General features: G+C 48.2%; 1 protein-coding gene across 3 annotated transcripts in view; it reads left to right on the forward strand.

Annotated features, from left to right (window-relative positions):
• The window catches only part of LOC142557757 (lysosomal alpha-mannosidase-like), a 66769-nt gene that overhangs the window by 22973 nt on the left and 18496 nt on the right, over positions 1-25300 (forward strand). For all 3 annotated transcript variants that reach the window (XM_075669840.1, XM_075669839.1, XM_075669838.1), the window contains 11 exons: positions 10294-10446; positions 14612-14805; positions 15014-15119; positions 18294-18397; positions 18867-18917; positions 20591-20707; positions 22774-22980; positions 23135-23195; positions 23313-23352; positions 23445-23514; positions 24891-25151. In XM_075669840.1, coding sequence (XP_075525955.1) covers positions 10294-10446; positions 14612-14805; positions 15014-15119; positions 18294-18397; positions 18867-18917; positions 20591-20707; positions 22774-22980; positions 23135-23195; positions 23313-23352; positions 23445-23514; positions 24891-25151 — 1364 coding nt within the window. The remainder of the gene's footprint in view (positions 1-10293; positions 10447-14611; positions 14806-15013; positions 15120-18293; positions 18398-18866; positions 18918-20590; positions 20708-22773; positions 22981-23134; positions 23196-23312; positions 23353-23444; positions 23515-24890; positions 25152-25300) is intronic.

Below are 25300 nucleotides of genomic sequence, written 5' to 3' on the forward strand. Positions count from 1 at the left end.
AAAAAAAGCATTTCTAATAATTTATGACATTTATTAGGGATGGGAACAGTCACTTGCATGCAGAAGTCAAACATTTATACAGGGTGTCCCAGTGAACTATCATTCACCAAGATTTAAAAAAGAGGAATGCGTTACTTGAAGAAACTCTAGTGCATATTGTTTCCAGTACAATGGAGTAGCTTCCAGTAATTTTTTCGTTACTGACGTTTAATTAGGTCACTGTAATTAATTATCTAACTCGAGACGTACTGTCCTAATTATCAAAGTGTCAATGAGGCACAGTAGGCACAGCCAAGAGACATCTCAATGCGGTATTTTCAGCGACGTATACTAATTGCGTGCTAATTTTTTGCAATTGATAAATAAACTGTGAAAAATATGGAGAATACAACGTGACTGCGCTCCCACCCGCATCACAAAGCAGCGCCCTCGAACACGCTCCGTCTGAGTTAGCCAGGACGAAATAAAGGAAACAAAGAAAGACATCGTGATCGAGCCAGTTCCTTATCTGCCGCATCACGGCGGAATTAACACGTAACGTTTGGTGTTAGTTGAAAACAAGCTCTGATAGCTGTTGTCTTAGCGTAGATAAAGTGCACGAATGGATTTTTTTCCACATTACCTAACACCACAAAAGCGAATGGACAACATCAGTGCAAATGTTTAAAGGTGCGTTTTGTTTTGTCCCAGTCGCCATGTCTTTGTCTAATGAGCAGAAGGAAGACATGATCCTTGTCTTGCGAGCTGCAAATGGCAACAACAGGAAGGCCGCAAATATATCAGTCATGGAAGTGCGGCGGTATAGACCAAACGCAACGACTATCATCAGAAATTATGAAAACCTGCCACAAACCGGCAGCTTCAAGAAACAGTGGCGGAGGACTCTATCTTTGAGTCATAGCTTACGCACGGATGCTCTACCATTCAAGGTCTCAAGTCTGCATGCTAGAGTGCGGGGCGTGGACACCCTGGTATCAATTTCCAAGTCCTCAGTTTGGAGGATTCTAAATGACGGCCTTTCACTCGTACCACCTTAACCAGCGCAATGCTTGGAAGACAGGGACCTGCAGAATCGCCTAGAGTTTTCTAATTGGGTCCTCACAAAAGCCGATGCGTCACCGGACACCTTGAGCAACATCATGCGCATAGATGATGCCAGTTTTCGCAGAAACGCCCAGGTAAATTTGCATAATGCACACTATTGAAGTGACTTGAATCCACGCTGGGTAAAGCGCAATCGGCACCAGCGCGGTCGTTCAATGTGTAGTGCGGAATTCACGCGTGTGCTATAATGGGTCCCATCTTCGATCATACACTGACTGGACAGCAATACGTGGACGAAATCCTTGAAGGAGTGGTGGATGAGTTTCTCAGCGAAGTCCCGCTGTCACGTCTACCACTTGTGTGGCATCAGCAAGATGGGGCGCCCGCATACAGCAGCAGCCCAGCACGAAGCTGGCTGGATGCGACTTTTCATGCGCAATTGATTGGAAGGTACGGGCCTGTCCGGATAGGTCACCTGACCTCTCTCCATTCGATTTCTCCATTAGCTCAAGGCAAGGATGACGGATGCCTGCCGTAGAATTCCAGCCTCAGTCATCAAGAAACCACTAAAGATGTGATAAAGCGGACTCGGTATACTGCATCAGAAGGAGACCTAGGCGAACACGTCCTCTAGGCAGCAGCTGGTGTGCAACGAAGCTTATGAATTCATAGATAATAGGGGCACACTGAAATCTCATGGTTTCCTTTTGTATTTGTTGGTGCAGGCATCCCGATTGCCAATTTGGCTCATTTAGAAATGGCATATTTTCTTGAATGAATCGGCTTTGCCTTTTCACTACACGTAGGTCGTTCCTCGGTCTGTTTGTTTCGCTTTTATTTTTTGCCACGAACCTGTTTTTCCAGCACGCACACACTTTCATAAAAAATAAAACCGTCACCTTAATTTGACTTTGGTCCCAAACAAGTTTCTGGCGCGAAATATAGCACAATTACTTTGCTTAGCGCAAAACAACGGACACAAGAAAGACGACAGGACAAGGCGCTTGTCCTGTCGTCTTTCTTGTGTCCGTTGTTTTGCGCTAAACAAAGTAATTATGGATTCGCACCAACTAGCCCGCCAACGCATTGTGCGAAACATAGCTGCGCGCGGGATTTTGCTTCTGGCGTTGCGTGTTTGGTCAGAGCGGCGCTTCGGCCGAATTATCAAGAGGCTTTTGTTATCAATGTGATCGGTCGGACATGAAAGACAGATAATTGGTGCGCCGTAGAAATAAGAGGAAGGAATAGCTAGGAATAGCTGTGAAACGCGAAACCTGCTGTTGGTCTTCCTTCCGTACCATTATCAAGGGGATGCGCTGTCTCTACGGGTTTGCGATAGGCAGTGCAGTTGCTTTCAACCAGTTTATTTGAGGGCGCTGCTCTATGATGTGGGTAGGTGCGCAGTCTCGTGCTATTTTTTCATATTTCGTGAGGTTTATTTGCCGGTCGGGAAATATTGCACGCAATTAGTACGTCGCTGAAAACACTGCAGTTAGATGTCATTCGGGGAGGGGGGGGGGGGCTACAAATGCCCTGTTGACAATTTGATGATTAGGACAGTAGTTCTCGATTTAGATAATTAATTGCAGTTACCGAAATTTAATTATTATCAGCAACAAAAAATCACTGGTGGCCTCAGTAACGCTACTGCTCTTTCTTTAGGTCTTTGTGCATGATAGTTGGAGCACCCTGTATACGAGTATAATTCACTCAGTAACCGAAATGAGTCCAAGCGCCGGATCCACTTGAAATCGGAATCAACAGCAGTCGTGCGCAGGAGTGCTTATACTCGGACTCACAGTAAGGAAAAAAAAAACAAGACAGAGAGAAGCTGCAGTTTCGGCGGAAAGGCGAAGCAGTATTAGTGATAGCGAAGCATACGACATTTACACGAAGGAAGATTGCGCCACCGAAAGACGCCAGATTCTTGGTGGTGCGAGAGGACTTAGGCTTTGAAAGTGTCTCCTAATATTAGGTCTTGTAAATTCCCACATTCTCCGACAGGTGACCTATATATATATACGTATATCAGAATCAGAATCAGTTTTTATTTCCCTCAAGGAAAAAGGGACCCCAAACAAACCCTATATACATATGTCCACATGTGCACCTACATATATATTCACGTATACCCACGCATATGGCATACATACACACACCACTCAAGTGCACACATGTATACCTTTAAGTTAAATATTCTAGTAAACTCTCTCTCTCTCTCTCTCTCTCTCTCTCTATATATATATATATATATATATATATATATATATATATATGCCGCAGGTGGGAATCGAACCCACAACCTGCGCATTTCGTGTGCGATGCTACAATTGAGCTACCGCGGCGCTGCTTCCCCATCCACTTTCTTGGGTATTTATGTGTATTAGCAGAACCCTGGGAGTGTTTATTACATAACGAGGGTCCCGAATCCGGCAACATTGATGCCTTCAGGTAGCATGTGTGGGTTTATTGACCAGTTGCCTTCACCCAAAACGATCACGTTCTCGTGACGCCTGCGGCAGAAAGGGCGTTCCACGTCCGCCGCCGAGGTCTGTGAGTGGTGGCGCTGGCTAACACTCCCAGGGTTCTACTAGTGCACATAAATACCCAAGAAAGTGGATGGGGAAACAGCGCCGCTGTAGCTCAATTGGTAGAGCATCGCACGCGAAATGCGCTGGTTGTGGGTTCGGTTCCCACCTGCAGCAAGTTGCTTTTTCATCCACTTTAATTTCCATTAATTTATCGTTTCTTTATTTCATTTATTAAGCACAAGTAATTTCCCCTATGTTGTCCTTGGTGTCAGTGTTTGTTGGCTTCTTATGGTATGACTAATAAAAATCGGGACCCTCGGTTAACCGCCTCTCTTCTCGTTTATATATATATATATATATATATATATATATATATATATATATATATATATATATATATATATATATATATATGGGGTTCTGAAAGCTGGTCAGCCCCCCCCCCCCCCCCTGGAGAAATGAAGACTTTCCGCCTATAAAGTAGCTAGTAGCAACTACGTATTATCGCTAGTCACTCGCTTACTGTGGGAACCGTTACGAAAGAAACGTTAAGCTTCGAACATTAGCATGCCGTCGGTGTAGTCGCTGTCACCCATGCTTCGGCTCATCGATTGAAGTATGCGCCCGTTCACTTATTCCTGATACGTTGGCGATAAGCGGGCGTAAGTTTGCATGTGAGTTGGGGTGTGTTTGTGTCTAGATAACGTGCGAGAAACTTGCTATATGCCAAAAAGCGGCGATACTTCCTTCGTCGCCGTATAGCGAGCGGTATACTCACTCGTGATGTTCCGGGGTTTGGTTGCAATGCGGACGCCTTGCGTCTGAGGCAACGATATACCAATTCAAGTTTACGGGAGTATTCATCGTGGTCAGATCCACCGTGGGGTGAAATCGTGGCTAACAGCACTTGCTGCTCGTTGAAGATAGCGCTCGGCCTGTAGGCAACGAAGGGGCAACTGTGTAGCTATTTTGCTACAGGAGACTGGCACAGAGAGGCCAGCGTTGTTTCGTCTGTACAGCCTGTGCGCCCCTCCCATACAACATATATACGTGTATAGGCGTCCCGGACCGGCATCGCGACTCGCACCTCCCGTGGATGCCGGGTCAGGCATGCGTCCTGTTTTTTTCTCGGGTGCCTCATATGGAGCTCGACACTTCGGCGTGATGCACTCAGACGCAAGAAGCAGCAAGAGTTCGCGTTTCATTAGACAGAAACTATATTATGCGCATGCTCACTCGCGTACAACGAAGGAGGTGAAACAGTATAACATACCTCCCTTGATGTTGGTGACTGACAGCTCCTCTGTCGCTAATTCAATGACACGCTTCCTGTGCCCATGGTATGGCATATCTTCAGTGACAGGCTGGGACGCAAACGGCCAAATCCGCCCGCCGAGAATGGCACTGCCGCTGAACGTTCTCCCCGTCGAGTTGGTATTACAAGCGGGAGATATGTTTCCGTCCGCCTACACAAGCATTTGCCTTACCCATATAGAACCGGAAATCAAGGCTTGCGACAACGCGCGCATCGATGCCGCCCCTCACGCATCTTAGCGACCCCGAAGCACGTTGTCGGTACTTACTATAGCGCGCCAATTAGGGCAAGGACTGTTCTCCACATGCCGCGCTCAAACTGGTACGCTGTTCTCACCAGCCAGGCTTCATAACCTTATAAATACAGAAGCTGTGCTCTATTCCCCAGTGCCCGACATGTCCGCCTAGAACAACAGCCAAGGATCTTATCTGACCGTGCCCGGCATTAGGAGCCGTCCGAAAGAGGACGCTTCGTTCCCTCGAAGGGCCTCGAGCACTACGAGACTGGACGGCTCCTCCTCTGAACCTCCGGCCTTCTGACACAGCGATTTTGGCAGGCCTTTCTACAATACTTCCACGAACTAGTGAGACCTGGCCGGTTCTTCGCGGAGGAGACGTTATCGGACATTGATGAAGACAGTGGTTCCCCTTCCCGACCCCCTTCCTTATATTCCTATAGCAAGGCTTAAGCCTAACTTTAAGCAGAAATAAAAACGTACTTCAACAAAAATGAAAAGAACGCTTTGCGTCCACCCGAATGTAGCATAAATCTGCGAGTGAGGCCGCTACACATTCTTAAAGCGAAGTTTTGCTTTGCCTTTCCTTCCGAGTTGGGTATCTCAGCGAACATGGCGCATATATACGAAGGCTATATATGTGCGCCGAATGCAAGTGCTAAACGGACTTTTATAACGCCTAGATGCTGACCGACAAATCAGTGTCTGTAAGAGCAGCTCTGTTTTTCGCAATAAATAATTCAAGAATAAATCCATCTCTCCGTGAATGTCGACCATAATGCGATTAGCATTGAAGCAATGTAGCGATACACCATATTGCCGCCAACGAAGCGCGTCATGCGCGGGGCGTGTACTGCAGCCAGGTTCCTCTTTCGCGCTTCCCACTGCGCTATCTAGCGGCGCCATCGCGAGATCCACGTGTGGCCTCTGCGTGAATGTATATACAGAAAGATTGTCTTAATACATATGTGTCGCGGGTCCGATTCCGCCTAGCGCAGGAGAAACCTTAAAGTATTTTTTTTTCTCATTGAAAAGTGGGACACTAGGGAAATGAAGCGGTACACACCGCGGCCCGCGCAAGCGTCAAGCAGGCCTCCCCGCGCGAGCTTCTCGACACGTCCCACCCACCCACATCAGCGGAGGAAACAGAAACCATACCAATTACCAAGCACTACTGCCGTACGATCGGCTTGGACGCAGGGTATACCCACCCCCACGTCCAAAACTAACAATAGACGAAGGCACCGACTGCAGGCGACTCCACCTTCACACACGGCATATTGCATCATATCGAACAGACGCCATACAGCTACACCTGTTCACATCGCAGCGTGCCAGACACCCTGGCACACCTTCTACTGCAACGCATGCAAACCCGAGCAAGCGTCTCAGCGCCACAGCCACCACCACCAGCAGCAGCAGACGCAGACATCCTCGCTGAAACGTGGGAGGCTGCGATCTCCAAGCCGGACCTGGTTCGACCAGCGCCAGCTTCTTGCTCGAACCTGGTCCAGTCCAGAGGATTCCTGGAATAAGGGACCCTCCCACCTCGAGTGACAAGTCACTGTTTCAATAAAGGTTTATTAATCCATTGAAAAGCGGCACATGATATATTAATTGACCAGAGTTGGTCAGGCGATTGGTTTCGAACCCTGTTCCCTCAGCATAGAAGCCGGATGTTGTACCCATCAGGCCATGTCGCTGTAGCCCAAGTCGCTGGAAAAACGGTTAGAAACCCAGACAGACAGACAGACAGGCTGAGAAATAGTCCCTTGAAATGTGCTACATTTTGTACTACATTTTAGTACATATTAGTACATTTTTGTAGTACAGTTTGTACTACATTTACTTTGCATAATCTTCCACTTAGTGACTACTACATTGCTCTTTTATGCTGCATATTTGCACAAATGTATACAGGAGGTCCCCTTTCAGCCACATGCTCTGGGATCTCCTTCTGTATACTTATGTAAGTATGTATCAACTTATGAAATAAATAAACTAAAACTGAAACTTCCTAAAGAATGTCAATAGCATTGAAATAAATTTCTAGATAAAACCTGAACCTATAATGTCAGCTCATATTGTTACGGAGACACCGCGCGGAATCCGCCCCCCCCCACCCCCACCCCCACCCCATCCCCCTCAGCTTCGTCTTCCTCTACTTTCTGCGCGAACCTGTTTCATAGCATTTTCCCGTTCAGGCCATAACAATATGCATCTCAAAACACACAGATCTTGTCATGGAATAGAACGTTTATTGAACGCATTCTTTGATCTACATGATGTTCCTGTACATATTCATTCGGGTATGTTCCACTGTGTGTGTACCCGTCCTTGTCCAATCTTTCAAAATGGGTACGTGCCACTCGTGACGTAAGAGGTACGGAATCTTAAAGCTCATCACCAAGACCAACAACGCTATCGGGCTCATCAGAAGAATTGCAAGTAGACACAGGGGCCTCAAGGAACATCATCTCATCAAACTCATACACGCGTTCGTCACCTGTCACTTCGCATACGTTGCGGCAATGCTCAATTGGTCACGATCCGAAAGAGACAGACTTAATGCCCAAATCATAAAGGTCACCAAGCAAGCCCTCGGCATTCCGACGAGCACCAGCAACGAGAAGCTGGGGCCCCTGGGCATGCACAACACCCTGGAAGAAATTGCCGAAGCCCAGCAGCGCGCCCAGCTTGCTAGGCTTTCGACGACGCCTCCGGGGCGCACGATCCTAGGGAAGCTAGGCTTTGCTCAAGGAAACATAGAAAAAGACTTTGCGGACCTCCCACGGGACATCCGTGCCAAGATCACGGTCCGACCAGAAACGTACACCCCGAAAACAACAAAGGCAGACGACAAGCGAGAGGAGAATTCCTCCTTAACCAAGCCTTGGCGAACCGCGAACGCTCAGCTTTTGTGGACGCGGCTGCATACGCGGGAAACAAAGCTTTCGCAGTGGCGGTTGTGGACGGCCGCGGATCCACAAGACATGCAGCCACAGCAATCGCAAGGAAGCCTGAACAGGCCGAACAGGTTGCGATCGCTGTTGCGCTCACCGACGACAATCTTTCCCATATCTACAGCGACTCCATAGCCGCTATCAGAGCTTTCCAAAAGGGCATGGTCTGCGCATAGGCCCTCAGAATTTTTACAAAGAAAGAGATTAAGAAACACGTCATATACTGGTTCCCGGCACACTTAGGACCAAAGATCGGCGACGTCCCCAACCTTAACGAGGCGGCGCACGAGGCTGCGCGCGCGCTTACAGACCGCGCGGCTTCACCCGACCACTCGGAGAACAAGGACGCCCCCACTACATACAATGAAATCACGAAACACTACTACCTACAACGTAGAGAGTATAGCATGCCACACCGCACGCTCACTCGAGCTCAAGCGGTTACACTCAGAATGCTACAAACAGACACATACCCCACGCAAAACAGACTACACCATTACATGCCTGAGCTCTACGACAAGTCTTATTGCACCAATTGCAATACATCCCTTTACGTCTATCATTTACTCTGGCCTTGCTCACAAGCTCACATAAACTGCGAACAGGACAAGCGCAAGTTTGAGGAAGCAATCCGGAGCGAAGAACTAGCTCCCCAACTCTGTGCCGTCCAGCAGGTCCACGACGCCGCCAGGAAACTCAACCTCCGGGTTCCGTCGTGGGAGACGCCCACTCCATGAGAGCCCAAAGCTCTCGTCGCCTGCAGGACCTCGAATAAAGTTGATTTCATTCCTTCCTTAAGTTCAGCCAGCTATGTGTCGCACCACTCTGCACGTGTGCCATCGCCATTCTTCCAGGCATCGTTCATCGCCTTCGTTTTCGTGACATCGCTGTGTAGGCGTCTGCCCGATTTGGTGTTTGTATTTCGGCATAGCTTTTTGTGAGAGGTGTAGTGCCTAAATATTTCATTATACTATATTTATGTCCTGTGTAGTGGATAAATAGTTTCCTGAGGTTGCACGCTGCATTGGTTGAAAGCAAACATAATTGTACGCATCGCCGTTAGTTGTGCGAGAATTAATACACGACACTGAAGCTGAAAGATAAGGAAAGTTGAAGAAAGCCGATAACAAAGGTTATTCTGACTCCGCCGGGCACCATCGCCTACCCCCGACCCGGAGGCGAGTGCACTTCCTGGCGCGAGTTAATGGACCGCTCGAAGCGCGGGAAGGTTGATTGTAAGAACAAAATACGTTGCGTAGTAAACGCGAGGTGGAGGTGGTACCGCTATAAACGCAAAGTTGTTCATTCGCGTTGCCCCTTTTCTGCGACGAATATTGCAAGGACCCTGGTTTAAATACGAAACACCGGCACACCGATATACAGAAATGTGAGTGCGCGTTTTCGTGCGCGAGAGGTCAAATTTAGTCAAAATTGATCTGGAGCGCCCTCGCACGCATTCACGCGCGTATGTATCAGTAATTGGTGAGGGCGCTTCAAGATGAGTTTGGACCACCTTGAGATCGTTACCGTGCATTTGCGATGATGTTGATATGAGCATCGCAGTGGAAATGCCACGCGCCACCAAGCTCGTTTTTTAAACATCCAAGCGCGTGCAAGTCTATGCTCTCGTTATCCGCTGTGGAAAGTCCGCTTCGTCGCGTATTATCCCTTCCTTTCTGCCACCAATCTTTGTGTTGTCATCTTCTTAGAACTCTGCACAGTCCCCAGTTTCAGCCCCCAGGTCAACTCTACTGCTTCACGTTTGGATCCAGCCGTAAGGTTAATCTTATCAAAGCGGATAAGTACATGACTTGTTCTTCCTTTCCTCGACCCCTTCCTGTCTTATTCTTTGCTGCCTGGTTTCCTCTCCCCTAGTGCAGGGTAACAAACCAGGTACAACAGGATTGACTTGCCTGCCCCCTACCTCTCTATCTCGCGCTCTGTACACGTATCGCTGGATAAATACTCTGAGATCCTATTTGAATATGCTAAATCGTTTCTGCGCCATTTTCACACACTTTCACATATTTAGCTCCACCTAGTTTGGTTTCGCACACTTTGTTTCGAGATATCCAGGGGAATTGTACTCCCCTGTCTCTGTTTGTTAACGTAAAGCTCTAACGGTGGCGTTAAATTTTCGTCAGGCTGCCGTGTGTCCCGTGCTTCTCTTCGCCCAAATGTCGTGCCGCGTGTCGTCTACCGCAGGTGTGCAGCACATCTACACGTCCGTGCGGGACAGCCTGATGAAGTACCCGCAGCGCAAGTTCGTCAGCGCCGAGAACGTCTTCTTCAGCCGGTGGATGACGCTGCAGAAGGCGCACCAGGCCAAGGAGTCCGTGCACGAGCTCGTTCGGGCAGGTATATCCACTTTGCGCGCGCGCCCGGCGCCGTCCGTCGCTTCGGTCAGCTGCGAAAACCATGCCCTTCGTGCGAAGGCGAGTGCAGCGCGATTCTCAAAAAAGGAAGTCCTCAAAAGAAGCTGGCCCAAAGAACGATGAGAATGAACGGCTCATTTGGTTACCTATAGGTATTTTGAAGTATTCCTTCATTTCTTATTAATATATACTCTCAAAATTCCGTTTCCTATAACCCTAACCTGCCTATTATAAACTAGTGACGAACTTATTTTACATTTTATATATACTAAATTACTACTTTGAGCTACCCGATTCTTGGCTAATCCCTTAAGGATGAGCCATTGGAACATAACGCTCTACTATGCTAGCCACCATACCTATACATCTACATCGTTGGAGGGCAAAGTTATACCGAAGGGTGTGATTTGAAGTAATTCTCACCCGATTGCATTGCCGAGTTCCGTCACTAAATGCTTGCACACATAGATCTCTGGTCTGGTATCTCTTGCAGTGAACACGAATACTTGGACCATTTTGTACTCTCATGTCATCGCTACCCATCTTAATGAGAGAGAAAAATTTCTCCCCGTAAGGTTGGCCTCAGCATGACATTTTTGTAGTCCTTGCTTTTGAGGCTTTAACGTTCAGGTCCAGCTATAAGAATAACCGCGCCGAAGTGGAAAAGTAGTCTCACCGACGACCTTGCTAATCTCTCTCTCTCTCTCTCTCTCTCTCTCTCTCTCTCTCTCTCTCTCTCTCTCTCTCTCTCTCTCTCTCTCTCTCTCTCTCTCTCTCTCTCTCTCTCATTTCGTTATTATATCGTCTGTAGCTTTCTGTGCAGAATTTTAACAAATCATTTTCCTTCTTATCTCTTCTATAGTACAAGAGCAAGCTTTCTTTAATTACGCCTTTTTAATTACTTCGACCAGATACTGTACTCAGATTTGAAAATGCGTGGTCATGGTGTTCAGTTGCAGTGAGCTTATAGCTGGAGGTGCGATTTCGGGCGTCACTTCTTCCAGGCAATCCTCCGCCAATCCTGCTGCCAGGCAATCTTCTGCAACTTCCATAAAAGAGTCCCTCCATTCAAGTGTCTGAGCGGTTTGTGCGCATTGTAGGCAGCTTCAATAGAAACAGTCGCAGTAAGAAATTGCGCAAACATTGTAATTTTAAATTATAGACGCGTGATCAGACTTCCTAAATATAACAAATAAATGCTCCTCTATGGAAACTGCAGAAGAAGAGGACCGACGGCAATGTCTTGCAGCCCCATTGATTTATCTGTTCATTTATTGTTCTTTATTGCAGCGCATGCGCAATAAAGGACAACTTTCACCAACTGGAATGTTTCCTTCGTTTCTTTTTCTTTTCTTTTTTTAACCTAGAGGTAAGTATAAATATATATCTGAGAGGAACAGATTAATGTATTTTTTTACATGTTGTCTTGCGTGTGGCATCGTGGTAGCGCCTTGCGGATGACAACGTTCTCTTTCATAAGCTTTCCTCCGATTGAGAATTTACGCATAACCTGGGAGGCCCGAAGACTTCGTCGTCCGGCATAACACGGCTTCATATACGGCGAGGGGCGAGCCGCGCGTCTTACGCAGCCGTTTATTCTGCAAGCCTCAGCTCCTTCACCTGGACGATGCGACCCTCCTTTTAACAAGAAAGGAGCACCTCCGGCGCAGCACACGTGCTCTCATACCTCCGTGTTGTTGCGACGCCTGTTTCTCGAACACCGACCGGCGTTACTGCGTTGTCGGCGGGCTGCAGGCGTCCGGTAGACCGTGGCGACCAGGCAAGGACGAGACGATTTCTAGCGCGAAACTTGCACTGTTTATTCAATGGTTGGTGAAGGATAAGAAGAAGAGAATGAATGAAGGAGAAAGGTACATTGCGGGGCCCCTTAAACAGGCACACTAAAATCGTAGGCGGGATCTTGCTCACGTCAACGTCACGTGACATGCACTGAGTCTGGTTGTGGAATTGCGGCTGCTCCCACTTTCCCAGGTGACGTTGCTTTGCGGTTGCTCCCACTTTCCTACGTGACGTACGTTGCACGTCCCCGTCGTTGCTTTGCGGCTGCTCCCACCATCTCTGGTGACATTTCACGAGTTTGCCTCTGCTGGTGGCAACCCGCGGGTCCGGGATCGTAGGCGGCTGATCCTTTCTTCTAGGCGACGTTGGTTCGCGGAAAACGTTCTCCCCTTGGTCGCACACGCAAAGGGGCCTGTCATCGCTGCGGGGCGCCTGGCAGACCCGCCACCACCCGAGACAAACCACAGGAAATTAGGAATCCTACCTCCGTTTCGGTTGAGCAGGGTCTTTCGAGCATCCTTTTTGCCCGGTGTGTTACATGCCAACCGTAACAGTGTGCGGTAACCCTCCCCCGCAGTCTTAGCCGTGCAGACGAGGCTGCGCCTCGGAGGATCCGGATCGGGGTTGCCCTCACTCCTGCCGTGAATCGAAAGTGGCCGCACTTTCACCAGTTACGTCCCCGCCCTGGGTGTCCAGTTTGCAAGTCACGCAATGCCGAAGGCGACGTCCACCACCTGATGTGGGTTTACCCTGCGTTGAAACCGACGAGGCTCCGGCACCTCGCAGCAGCGGGACTTTCGCCGCATAATCCTAGCCACTACACATGCTCGGATGGAGGGACCGCATTATCGATCCCTCTTGGACTTCATTAGATCCGCAAATCGCTTTTCATTCATTTAGTTAATCATCCTTATTCGCTCGCATCCCATACTCCTGTACGCCGTGAGGCATTAATTAACCCTCGCATTAAACAACAACAACAACGACGACGACGACGACGACGACAACAAAACAAGAATTATCCTTTCCACGCGCCCGCGATCGCCGCACTTCGTTTTCCATTCTCTTGCTCGAGCTATTTCTTTGCTCTTATTAACAGAATCTCTTTGCGCAAAATACAGAATGCAGCATAAATGCAAAGGAATATGGACCACTTTCGACGTGTTTCGCTAACCGGCCCTCCAACCGCCTATATTAATCTTCCCTAGGCGATTCGACTGAGACTTCGCCATTAGAGAGAGGGACGAAGGACCCACTGTCAAGAGTTATACCAGCATGTAAAGTTCCTCTTCGACACTCAAGGTGTCCAAAAATCCATGAAACCTGAGAAACAGAAAAGTGCGTGCGTGCGTGCGTGCGTGCGTGTGTGTGTGTGTGTGTGTGTGTGTGTGTGTGTGTGTGTGTGTGTGTGTGTGTGTGTGTGTGTGTGTGTGTGTGTGTGTGTGTGTGTGTGTGTGTGTGTGTGTGTGTGTGTGTGTGTGTGTGTATAGGACGTGTGTGTGTGTGTGTGTGTGTGTGTGTGTGTGTGTGTGTGTGTGTGTGTGTGTGTGTGTGTGTGTGTGTGTGTGTGTGTGGACGAGTATAGTTTGCGATGCAAACGAACATGCGGAATCGACAGGCGCTTGCGACGCTCGGCTGCTGCTCGCCCCCACCTTCGCAGAGAAAGCAAGCGGCGTGTCACGCGTGCTCGTCGCGAAAGGTGCAGCCGCGGGCCACTTCTGCGTGATGTGCGAAAACCGCAGTGTGTCTCGTGTCATCTCGCGAGGCATTTTATGCAAGTCGTTAGGATCTGGTTTGATCTGCAATATTAGATTCTTTCTGGCCGCATCCCGACATTTGGCGTTAAATCTGGAAACATCCTGGAAATCTGCATGACAATGGCTCGGACGAAAGCACCCGTTATCGAGTCCGAGACATCGTCTAGAATTGTGCTCGCGGCCTCGAGTTCTCGGCGTCAGCTGATCTTGCGAAGCTGGTGGCTGTGCTGTGGTGCCGTCTTCGCAAGAGCAAATCGTAGTGGTGTCATGCAACTGGGTAAACGCCTGACCAATGCGCCGGCTTTTAGCCTGTTCAAAGCGCCGGTACTCATTTATAATGGCGTCAACTTTTGAGTAGTTCATACACAGCGAGCGGTTGTAGGCGTCGTGGGCGATCCCTTTAAGGGTATCTCGACCGCCGGCATCTCGACACCGGAGCTAACCACAGCGCTAGCACGTCAACTACCCGTGAGATTCCGTAGACGTCTGCGCAAGCGACGGCAGCATCTTCCAACCAACGAGCTTCCCAAACAAGTCTCGGAGTTGGAGGACCACTGTGCGTTGATCACAGCGCGCGCCGCCTCCTCGCAGGCAGGCTTCAGTTCGTGGGCGGCGGTTGGACGCAAAACGACGAAGCGGTCACCCACTACACGGCCATCGTGGACCAGATGACGATGGGACTGCGCTACCTGAACGACACGTTCGGCGAGTGCGGGGGCGTCAAGGTGGGCTGGCAGATCGACCCCTTCGGTCACTCCAAGGGATTCGCCACGCTGCTCGCCGAGGTGAGTCCGCTCTGCTCGCTTGGCGCCGATCATCGCTCTGTGCTTTGTAGTCTCACGGCTTAGAGCACCGTCAACCGGCCAGCCCAGATCTGTCCACACACACACGTTTCTGCCGTCGAACGTCTCAGCCCGGTCCTCGTCTTTTTGCAGAGTTTTGCATCGCCCAGTGTGAAATCCTTGACAAGTTTTCTCTTACGCGCGTTCGCAGATGGGCTACGACTGTCTGGTGGTGAGCAGGGTACACCATGCGCTGTTAAAACATTGGCGGGACACCAAGAGGCTCGAGTTTGTCTGGAAGCCCCAGGCAGAGCTCGGTACGTGACGCAGCAGTGGACGACGCCATGTCTCGCGAGCTTACTTAAGTCCATGTGGATCACGCGCATCAAGTGTTGATTGCAAAAAGAGAGCTAAGCCCCATTTAGTCTCCACCATACATGCGGCATATCAAGCTAGTGTAGATCAGGCGGCCGTCGTTGTTGTTGTTGTTGTTGTGGCCTGTGATGCGTGTGGCTCCTACCCACGATGGGGGATTGGCCAAGAGATGGGTGGATTATTCGAAATTATTATGGAGCATAAATTTCCTAATAGTTATTGAAATAGCATTGAATAGCGCAGAATTGCCTGTTAAATAACATCAGGAAGGTAATATTGAATTGGTAATAATTAACTTAAAAGTAAAAACAAAAATAAAGGAATTTAGCAGGGCATTCGTTCTTTTGCTTGGTTTGGTGATGGGTTGGTGCCTGTAGTTATAGCACAACCCACTACGGGGATTGGCCATGAATCGGGCAGCAGTGGGTTGAAAAAGAATAAATAGCTAAATAGGATTTTTTTTACTGAAAATGAGATATTAAATGAATTCTAATCGTTAATAATAATTTTCATGCTATAGTTTCTTAAAATAAGAAGTTAATATTTTTGGTTTCTTGTTGTGGAAAATACAACATTAAAATTAGCGAGGAAGTCTCCTTGTTTCCATTATAAAATTATATATGGCATCACATACGTTCCTATTACAGTGTCCTACTGCCGACGCCGCCAGAGACAGAATGATAGGTAGCGTAATGGCTAATCCAAGTTGGCGGTAGGGACCTTCTAGAAGTCGTTTTCTATGCACGTTGAACCTACGACACTCTATAAAGAAATGATCCATAGTTTCGGGTTCATTGCAGTAAAAACATTCAGGAGGAGGTGCCAAACCAGACCTATGGGAATAGAAATTAAGCCGTGGTATTCGGCAACGCATACGCGTAAATGAAACTTCAAATTTTCTTGTTGCACACCATCCGCTGTGCCTAGGAAATCTAAGGTGCTGAAAATCGGCGTTATCTAATACACATGATTTGGCATGTTCTTCTTGAATGGAATCTTTTTTAATCTTGCAGAAGTGACGTATGCCGAAGGTTTTAGGATATTCAGTACCGGGCCTTTAAGAGATGCCGCTGCTAGTGCGTCTGCTGACTCGTTTAAAGTGAGCCCCACGTGCCCTGGCACCCATACCAGTTGGATGAGGCGTAAATGTTGGGGAACCAATGAATGAAATTCTCGGAGAATGATATTTGAATTGGGCACAGATAAAGCGGAGCAAACAGACAAGGAGTCGTTTAAGATTACGGCTGAAGAAATAGATGTGGGACGTTTCCGTAGAGCTAGGATGATCACCAATAACTCTGCTTGAAATATTGGCGTAAAGTCGGGTAGTCGAACAGATAAATACCAATTTAATGAAGTCCAAAAAATGCCCACTCCGGCCTTCTCCTCACTGACAGAAGCATCTGTGGCTATTACTGCACTTATTTGGAGGTTTTCAAGGTGGTCACCTAATAAACCTTTTAGGTATCGAATAGGTAGGAGCTTAGCGTTATTGGGAAATATATCGCCAAATTCAACACTTACTGTCGAAGTAAGTAAATTTTGAAAAGCCACTTCACGGATTGATACTTGTAATGGCTCTAATAGCTTCGTTTTTTTTTTTTTTTTCCTCGATGCTCATCACCCACTGTAGGCTCGGTTAACAAAAGAAGAAGCAGTCGCAGTATGTACGACGAGAAACGATGTGCGGAGTTTTTTTTTTTTTCACGTTCGTTATAAATGAAGTTAGGAAGTTAGTTGTGGGCTGAAAACAAGACACTAGCGGTGCACATACAAGTGCAGATATACGAATGTGCATTTATTATTCATAGCTGTAAACAACAGTGCCAGCGTGGTAATTTCTCGCAAAGGCTGCTCGAAGGTATCGATCGAGGACGTTCGATTCGCCCCGTGGAAATGCCGAAACGCTCGCCCGTATCGCAGACTCGAAGGCCTCCGCGAGTGCGGTCCCGCGAACCGAGCGGGCGCCCGGACGGCGATCGGCCCGCGCGGCGTGCTCGTCCGGGGCGATCCCGCCGCCGTCCCGAAGAGGGAGGGGGCGGCTGTGCTCCGTGCCACCCGTCGCGCGACGCCGGCGGCAGATGTGCCCCGAGCCGCGTGGGCGGTGCGAGCGAGCTTCCGCGACGTCGGACGGCGTGCCAGCTTGGCCTCGACAAGTCAGCCGTCGCTCGTTTGTTACGCAAGAAAGGGCGAACGTCAGAAGGCGTGGGAGTGGCATGCAGAAAAAGAACAAGCGAACGTAAGGGGGCGCTTTAAAGGCGAAGGCCACAGAAACCGGCCACGAGTAACTAATTTAGAGGGAAAAAAAACGAGATCATGAAACAATTTATGATAACTCAAAGGGAATTAGCTCATTACTTTTCGATGCGAGATCGGGATGCCTTAGAACACGCAGCTATAAAGCGACATATAAGGAGGAAGAAGAAGCATGTGCTTGGGCTGCGGTAAAGCTAGGGAAACGATGGAGCATGTTTTATTAGAATGTGAAGATATATGCCAAGCGGTTGATTTAGGCATCGCTGGCCTCCTTGAAGACCTTGGGTTCAGCGAGAGCAGGGGAAAGTAAGCGTGTCCGCAGTAGAGATTAGTAAGAGGCGGTTGGAAGATTGGTGGAAGGAAAGTAGGGAAACGACGGAGGCGTGCAAAAACAAAGTTCACAATAGAGGTTCAGGAAGTTTGGCTACGGAAATTCATCTTGTTTTTTTATTCATTTCTCTTTTTTCTTTTTTCTTCGTAAACATAGGTAGGACATTAGGCACTGTAATAACAACAGCTTGGTGGTGCAACCCACTATACCCGTTCCAAAGGGAACGCTCACAGCATCCATCCATCACAAGAAAGTGGAGCAAAAAAGATCGCGCCGGTGGTTGGAATTGGTCCTATATAACCACCGCGTTATTCGTGCGGCACCCTGATGTCGTTTTCCGTTTTCTGTTTGTTGAGCACGGTGTTCCTACCTCTACTTCTCATTTCCTTTTTAAAAGCGGTGTCATGCTTTTGTTCGTAAATAGCGCCCTGTGATCCGTCTACGCAATCCATGTCAACCGTGACTGCTGGCTTGTTTATGTTGTTATTGGCTAAACCGAGTACCCCAGTTCTAATTAATTTGTTCCCAGGCTCAAGTCACGACATGTTCACCATTCTAATGTACAGTGGCACCTACATCGCACCGTCAGAGTTCTGCGTGCAGGACTACTACTGCTCCGTGTACGACAGCCAGGTACGGGCGAAGCGACTTGTTTCCACGTGCGCGGTCTCGCTGGCTCGTGATGCCGAGGGGCTGCGCTGCATGACGTGTGGAGGAGGATAGGCGGCTTTTTTAGCCACAGAAGGCCTTTCCAGCTTTTCCTGGGCTAGCTGTAAAACACGCATCTGAAATAAAAGCAGATTGGGGGGGGGGGGGGGGGGTTGACGATAGCCTTCGCCTTAGCTCAATTTCTAGAGGAACGCACGTGTCATTAAGCGGTGGGTTTCGGCCCCCGTCGGGTCTTTTATTTCACAAATTTCACAATTTTAACCCTCATTTCTACGTTTCAATCAAGAACTGTTCCTTCGCCCCCATGTTTTTCTTATAGTTTCACTGTCTGTCGGTTTCGTGTGGTTGTTACTAAATATGAAGCGCCTCCCTCGATACAGTTAATCTTCACGTCCTCCACTATTCTTGCGCGTCTCTTTTCCTGCTCGTCAAGTCTGGCGTGGCTCGGATGGCGGAAGATGTACTTCAGCTGGTCTTCAAACAGGTAAGAAAAAGTGCGGAAGCATAAGTTAAAAAAAGAAACTTGCTTGCTGGCGTTTTCAATTCGTATTAATATACTGCGCAGTGATCCCTTTGATTAAGAGGAACCTCTGACTCGTACACTCAAATACACGAGATGGACGTGGACGCTCGCCTATCCAAATTGCGCGTTTGCAATAATAAACAAAGACAGCAATTCAGATCAAGCGCACTGCCAACTGTTCATTTCAGCTATCTACAGCCAGTGCGCTTGAACATGACCGTTGCGGTAACGCAGCAGACCTGTGAATTCTCGGCTGATTCAAGAAAATACAACCTTACTGATAATTAACGATCTTGTATGTACCGGTATGACAGAACGGTCAAAGCGGGGCAAGAGAATGCGTACATCATATGCATTTACATACGATAAAATAAATTTTTAATATCACACGCGTCAAATACACAAATGTAGTGTAGTCAAGGTGCAGTGACTGTGAAGACACAAAAACACCCCCACATTTAGGAGTGAATATAGGATCTAACTCATTATTGGGCGAATTTGTTCCGAGGAAGAAAAACAGAGTTATTGCACTATAGTGATAAAAGTATCAATGCCCACATACAACCTAAGTAATAGCTTTTCTTAAAATTTAATTGGCTGTATTGGTTGTATTCCATAAAGTGTGGCACGTAAACACAGAAAGGTAAATTTTTGCATAGAAAAGTAGTTTATATAAATGTCGGTGGGGCCAGTCCACGCCTTTATGGTCTCCCACACGTACGATATAATGTGATGTCTTGGGTACCCATACGGTAACGTAAACAGAAAAGCACAAATCTGGAGAAAGGCAAAGTATTTTGTGAAAGCAGTTTATGAAGCCTCAGCACTTTTAAATTAACCGTATATTTCACGTGTATGAAAATGCTTCGCAATTTTTTATTCGAAATTTATATTTGTACTAAGACATGATATGACATAGGACGACAGACATGACATGATAGTTTTGGGATCTTGAGGTATTATGAATAAAATGAATAAATATCATGTATAGTAATTAACATGATCGATCTGCCTCCATTAGAGGAGATAAAGCATTTCTTACAAGTGGAACCTTCATAAATTGGGTTTTGCATACCACAAATGTCGCTTCAATTGTTCATGTTTTTAATCAGATCAGTCCGCTAAGGATATGTGGTGTTTTTCTAGTCGCCGTTAGAAGCTATCCACGAAAAAAGAAATCTTGAGTGGCGTAGGTTCCGCTCTCTCATTGATCGTATTTCACGAGAGCATGCAGCACATTCTGGCACTGGTTGCGTTCACGTGAAGATGAGTCAGAAAGAAATTCCAACGACGGTTGCAGCCGAGCGGCCAGCGTCGAAGGCGTCGACTGCGATCCGTCGCGCTTAATCGAGAGCATTTGCAGTGGCCGAATGTGCGCGCAGGCTCCAGCGAGACTTGTCGAAGGGAATGCGAGCACCTTCGCATACTCCCGGAAGCGGACATCCAGCGCGCCGAGAGTGCATCGTCGCAAGTCCTCCCCGCGGGTGCCATGTGAGAAACCGAAACAAGTGAAATTCCCTCTTGGGCATATTAGGCTGTTGAGGCCGCACATAAAAATTGTGTACGCTAAGGCCGCTGAGGTACGAGACCACATGCCACGCAGCCGCACTCGCACCACCCTGCTTTATGTGCAGAGCGCTGCATTTGCCACCAACAACGTTGCCCTCTACATCGGCGGCGACTTGGCCTTCCAGAACGCGGAGCGCTGGTTCAACCAGGTGGACGCCAGCATCAAGGCCGTCAACGACGTGGTGGGTGGTCGAGGCACTTGCCTGCTTGAGACTCGCGCAAATGCCTCCGGATGACACTGAACCGTATTCACAAAACTACTCTTGCGTGAGAGCACTTCCTCATTAGCTTACGACAGCGATCGACGGGATGACGAGACGACATCCACGACGATCGCCAATCGCAAATAGATAATCGTATTCGAGTAAGCAGTACGCATTTGTTGCGCGACTAGGAAAAGCTTTTTGTATACTAGATCATTGGAATATTTGCGTTTAACTTTCGCGAACAGGCAACAATTGGCATAAGCTCCTCAAGTGCTGTTTGAAGACAGCACCTGACCAGTTGTTTCTGTTGCTCACATTCAATAGGGAGAGTCCGCAGACCCGGGCGTAGGTCTGCAGACTCTCCCTATTGAACGTCCAAGGTCCAGGAGTCTCCAAGGCGCTGGAGCTCGCATTTGTCCGGTAGCCTGGTTCTGGGTCCGCTGCCCGCATGCCTGTTAGAAGGCGTTACTTAAGAGGAAGCTTTAGCTCGGGTGCTCCTATCTAAATACATGTAAAAGGAGAATTCGTTTTTCTCGGCAACCACTGCACCAAATTTGACGAGGTTTGTTGCATTTAAAAGAAAAACTTAAGATCTGGTGACTGTTGGTTCCGAATTTTTGAAGGTCGTCAATTTTTTATTAAACATTGGCAGAAATCGAAATTTTTCAGGAAACGAAACTATCAAGTTTACAACTCTGTAACTCAACAACGAAAAATGATAATACAATTCTGTGAATTGCATCTAATAGTACAGCTAAACCGGACAAAATTGATATGTTACACATGAAGATAAAAAAAAATTTGTAATATGGAAACACAGCTTTTGCAGAACCCTTGTGACTAACGTAACAAATTCACGTAAGATGTAAAAGGACGTATCTAATTTGTCCGCTTTGAATGATTTAATGGATGCCGTTTAGAGAACCGCGATATCTGTTCTTGATGCAGAGCTGTGAATTTGTAAACTTCGTGCTTCTATTTTTTTCAAACGGTCGAATATTTGAAAATCTTTTTAACTATATTCAAGCCCTAAATAAAAATTCCGCTTCCAACAGTCATTAGAATTTAACTTTTCCTCTCAAATGCGACAAATTTCATTAAAATCAGTCCAGGGGTTATTGCAGAAAAACGTTTTTGCGTTTCACATGTATTTGAATAGGCCGCGTCGGAGTTGAGCCCGAGCTAAAGCTTCCTCTTAAAGTAGGCTTCTCCACGATAATGGTGTCTATGAGGAGAAGACAGCTTCTGTGAACTCCATCCTACGGACGTTTTACCGTGTATTGGACTTATAGTGCGTTTTTGCAACCTTGAATGCTATCGTGCTAAATGTAAGCGCCATTATAAGTAAAAATATAAACTGAGACGTATCGCATCTAACCGTAGTCCTTCCGATTATCAGGTCGACTGACACCCCGGTGCACCGTTAAAACATCGGTTATTTGCGTGTTCTAAATGGATCCGATTACCTGTAGTTACGACGCGGCGTGTAGTCCTTGCGCCTCATAGTGAACACCAATGACTGTAGCGTCCACTGCTGGTGCATTCGTGCAGCAGGTGATGGGGTGCGATCGCAGTTGCGAAACCGCGAACTTGCACGGATCTCGCCTGTAACATTTCACTATTTAACAAATTGCGGCGGTCGGCTCCGGAATAATTTCTTTTCTGTTATGAAAATGTTCTCCCCTATATGAGTTTGCACCCGCTCCAAGGTGTAAATAAGAATTTTTTTTTTTTTACGGCATACCGGAGCTTATTAGCTCAGGGCTCTAGACCCGCTACGTCCTCTCAGCATTTTGCTGCTAAGCTCTGGGCCGCGGGTTTCGATTCCCGGACGGACTGACCGCATTAAAAAAAAGGGGGGGGGGGGCTGCACTGAGCTTTGGGTGCACGCTGGAGGACCGCAGGTGACGTGAAATAGTCAAATCAGATCGGTCAGCGGTCGATCATATTGTACGGATTCGACCTCGGCTAAAGTCACTCGAACGTCGTAGTTTCACGTCACGCAGGCTCGATCGGTGACGAGCGAGTGCCCTCGTTCGCAGGCCCGCAGGAAGGGCCACCGCGTGCGCGCCGCGTACTCGACGCCGCTGTGCTACCTGGGGGCGCTGCACGCGTCCAACCGGTCGTGGCCCGTGCACCGCGGGGACCTGCTTCCCTACGCCGACATCGCGGGCCGCACGTGGGTCGGCTACTACTCGAGTCGGCCGAACCTCAAGGAGTACGCCCGCTACGCCAACGGCTTCCTCCAGGTACGCGCAATGACAGCCGTCGCGGACAGTGCGCTGCGAGCTGCGCAAGAGGGCAGCCCCGGCAGTGGTGCCATCCGGCGCGACCTCCCCGCACCCGTCATGCTCCTTTGTTTCCTGACGAGCGGCATGCAGAAAAGTTATCCATTCTTTTCAGGCGTGCAAGCAACTGGTTGTGCTGGGTGGAATGAAGGACGTATCCCAGACGATGAGGCTCAGTACGTATCCCTCGCGCTACGCTCCAATCGCGACATCCTCGAATTAATTTCGGGCTTCCCGAAAGATGCTCCCATGAATTCTATTCGTTCAAATTCGGCGCTCTCCCTCCTTTTTAGAGGACGCCGTGGCCATTTTGCAGCACCATGATGCCATCACGTGAGCTTAAAGTTAATCGAGATATTTCCGATATTTTGAGGAGGTGACCTGTCGTCGCATTCACTTCTGCGCGCGCTGCCTCTTCTGCACAGGGGAACCTCCAAGGCGGCCGTGGCGAGCGACTACAGCAGGCTGCTGTCCGCTGGCATCGCCAAGTGCGAGGTGAGTGTGACAGCAGCCTACAGCGAGGAAACGGATTTATTTGTTTATTTATTTATTTATTTATTTATTTATTTATTTATTTATTTAGTTAGTTAGTTAGTTAGTTAGTTAGTTAGTTAGTTAGTTAGTTAGTTAGTTAGTTAGTTAGTTAGTTAGTCGGCAGCTGTCGGCAATTTGGCCCTTGCGACCGAACGCGGCTATATCCAGGGCGCGAAAGGCGCTGATGAGTAGAGTGACATATATAGGTGGACCCACCGAAGTATGAGAATGACAAACTTTACTTTTCCTGCTGCCAACCTCCCCGGACCGCAAGCTGTATCAGGAAAGGAAGTATAGTGAGTGGTGGAGAAATCTAGAGCAAGGAAACACACACACACACACACACACACACACACACACACACACACACATATATATATACATATATATATATATATATATATATATATATATATATATATAGGCCCCGTGTCGCAGACAATCCGTTGTCGCCGTCGTTGGCCGTTAGAGAAAAAATCATGGCGTATATACTGAGCTAATTCAACTTGTGCGAATTGAGATATGTGAGAAAACACAGTTCTGTTGCGCGGAAACTCGAACACAAGCTGCTTTTCCAGCTGCCGTTTGAGGTCTGTCTTAGTAGGAGCGGCGCGCCCCAGAAAGCTCGCCCGCATGCATAGCGTTCGCCGCCGGCGTTTCCCGGTGAGCATTACGGTTACATAAGCTGCCGTTGCGGGGAAACGTGAGAAGCAGTCGCGGACGTTTGAATGCTGTCGCGTTCCACTATTAAAGGCGAATCTTAAGCGTGCTGCTTTTTTTTTTTGCCTATTTGTGCTCCATATACTTCCAAGTGGTTGTTTCCACAAACACGTCTATAAACTTTTGTTGAACTAGATTGCGAGGTCATAAAATCGAAGTATGTCCATAGAATAGTCCACAGGCGTCACAGAAAAACGTGTTGATAAAACATATTTTACAAACAAAAAGCACAAGAATGTAGGAAATAAAGTGGTCTATTGGATGTCTTATAGGTATTACGTAGAGTGCATAAACCAATTTGACAAGAGCAGGACTGTTCAGCAAATAATACATCTTGTCCCCTGCTATCTATTGTAACGTTTCCGTGCGCTGTTTTTCTTTCACTATAGGGCGCCAGGACGATGCGGAGCAGAATCTTCTACTCGCTGAAATTTATTTAGAAGTTGTATATACATTTTTCTGTGAAGTCTACATAGTGGATCATCAGGCGTTATGACCTTGCATATTCGTCGACTAATGCCTAGATTCCTGACAAATAACCTGTCAAAATGTCGCAATGTAATGGAAAATGCAGTCCCCCCCCCCCCCCCCCCCAACGGCTCTGGCGCGCGGCGCAGGCGGCGATGAGCCGCGCCCTGAACCAGCTGCTGGACCCGAGCGGGGCGGCGGGCGACCTGCCGTGGCGCTTCTGCCACGCGCTGAACGTGAGCGAGTGCGGCCACTCGGAGAAGCTCGACCTGACCGAGACGGACGGCGAGTTCACGCTGCTGCTGTACAACCCGTCGTCCACGGCCCTGAGCACGTACGCCCGGCTGCCCGTGGCCGCCGGCCTCACCTTCACCGTCCAAGGCCCGCAAGGGGACGAGGTGGACACGCAGGCAAGGCGCCGAATTCTTTGGGCATTGTTGGAGCGTATGACAACGTGGACCGCAATACTTTGTGCGACATTCTGGAAGGGGAAGGCTCAAGCGACGATTCTATGCGACGTTTGAGGGAGATTTACCTATATAACACCGTTTGCGTTGAA

The sequence above is a fragment of the Dermacentor variabilis genome, chromosome 9 (genome assembly GCF_050947875.1).
Source record: "Dermacentor variabilis isolate Ectoservices chromosome 9, ASM5094787v1, whole genome shotgun sequence".
Classification (NCBI taxonomy): Eukaryota; Metazoa; Arthropoda; class Arachnida; order Ixodida; family Ixodidae; genus Dermacentor; species Dermacentor variabilis.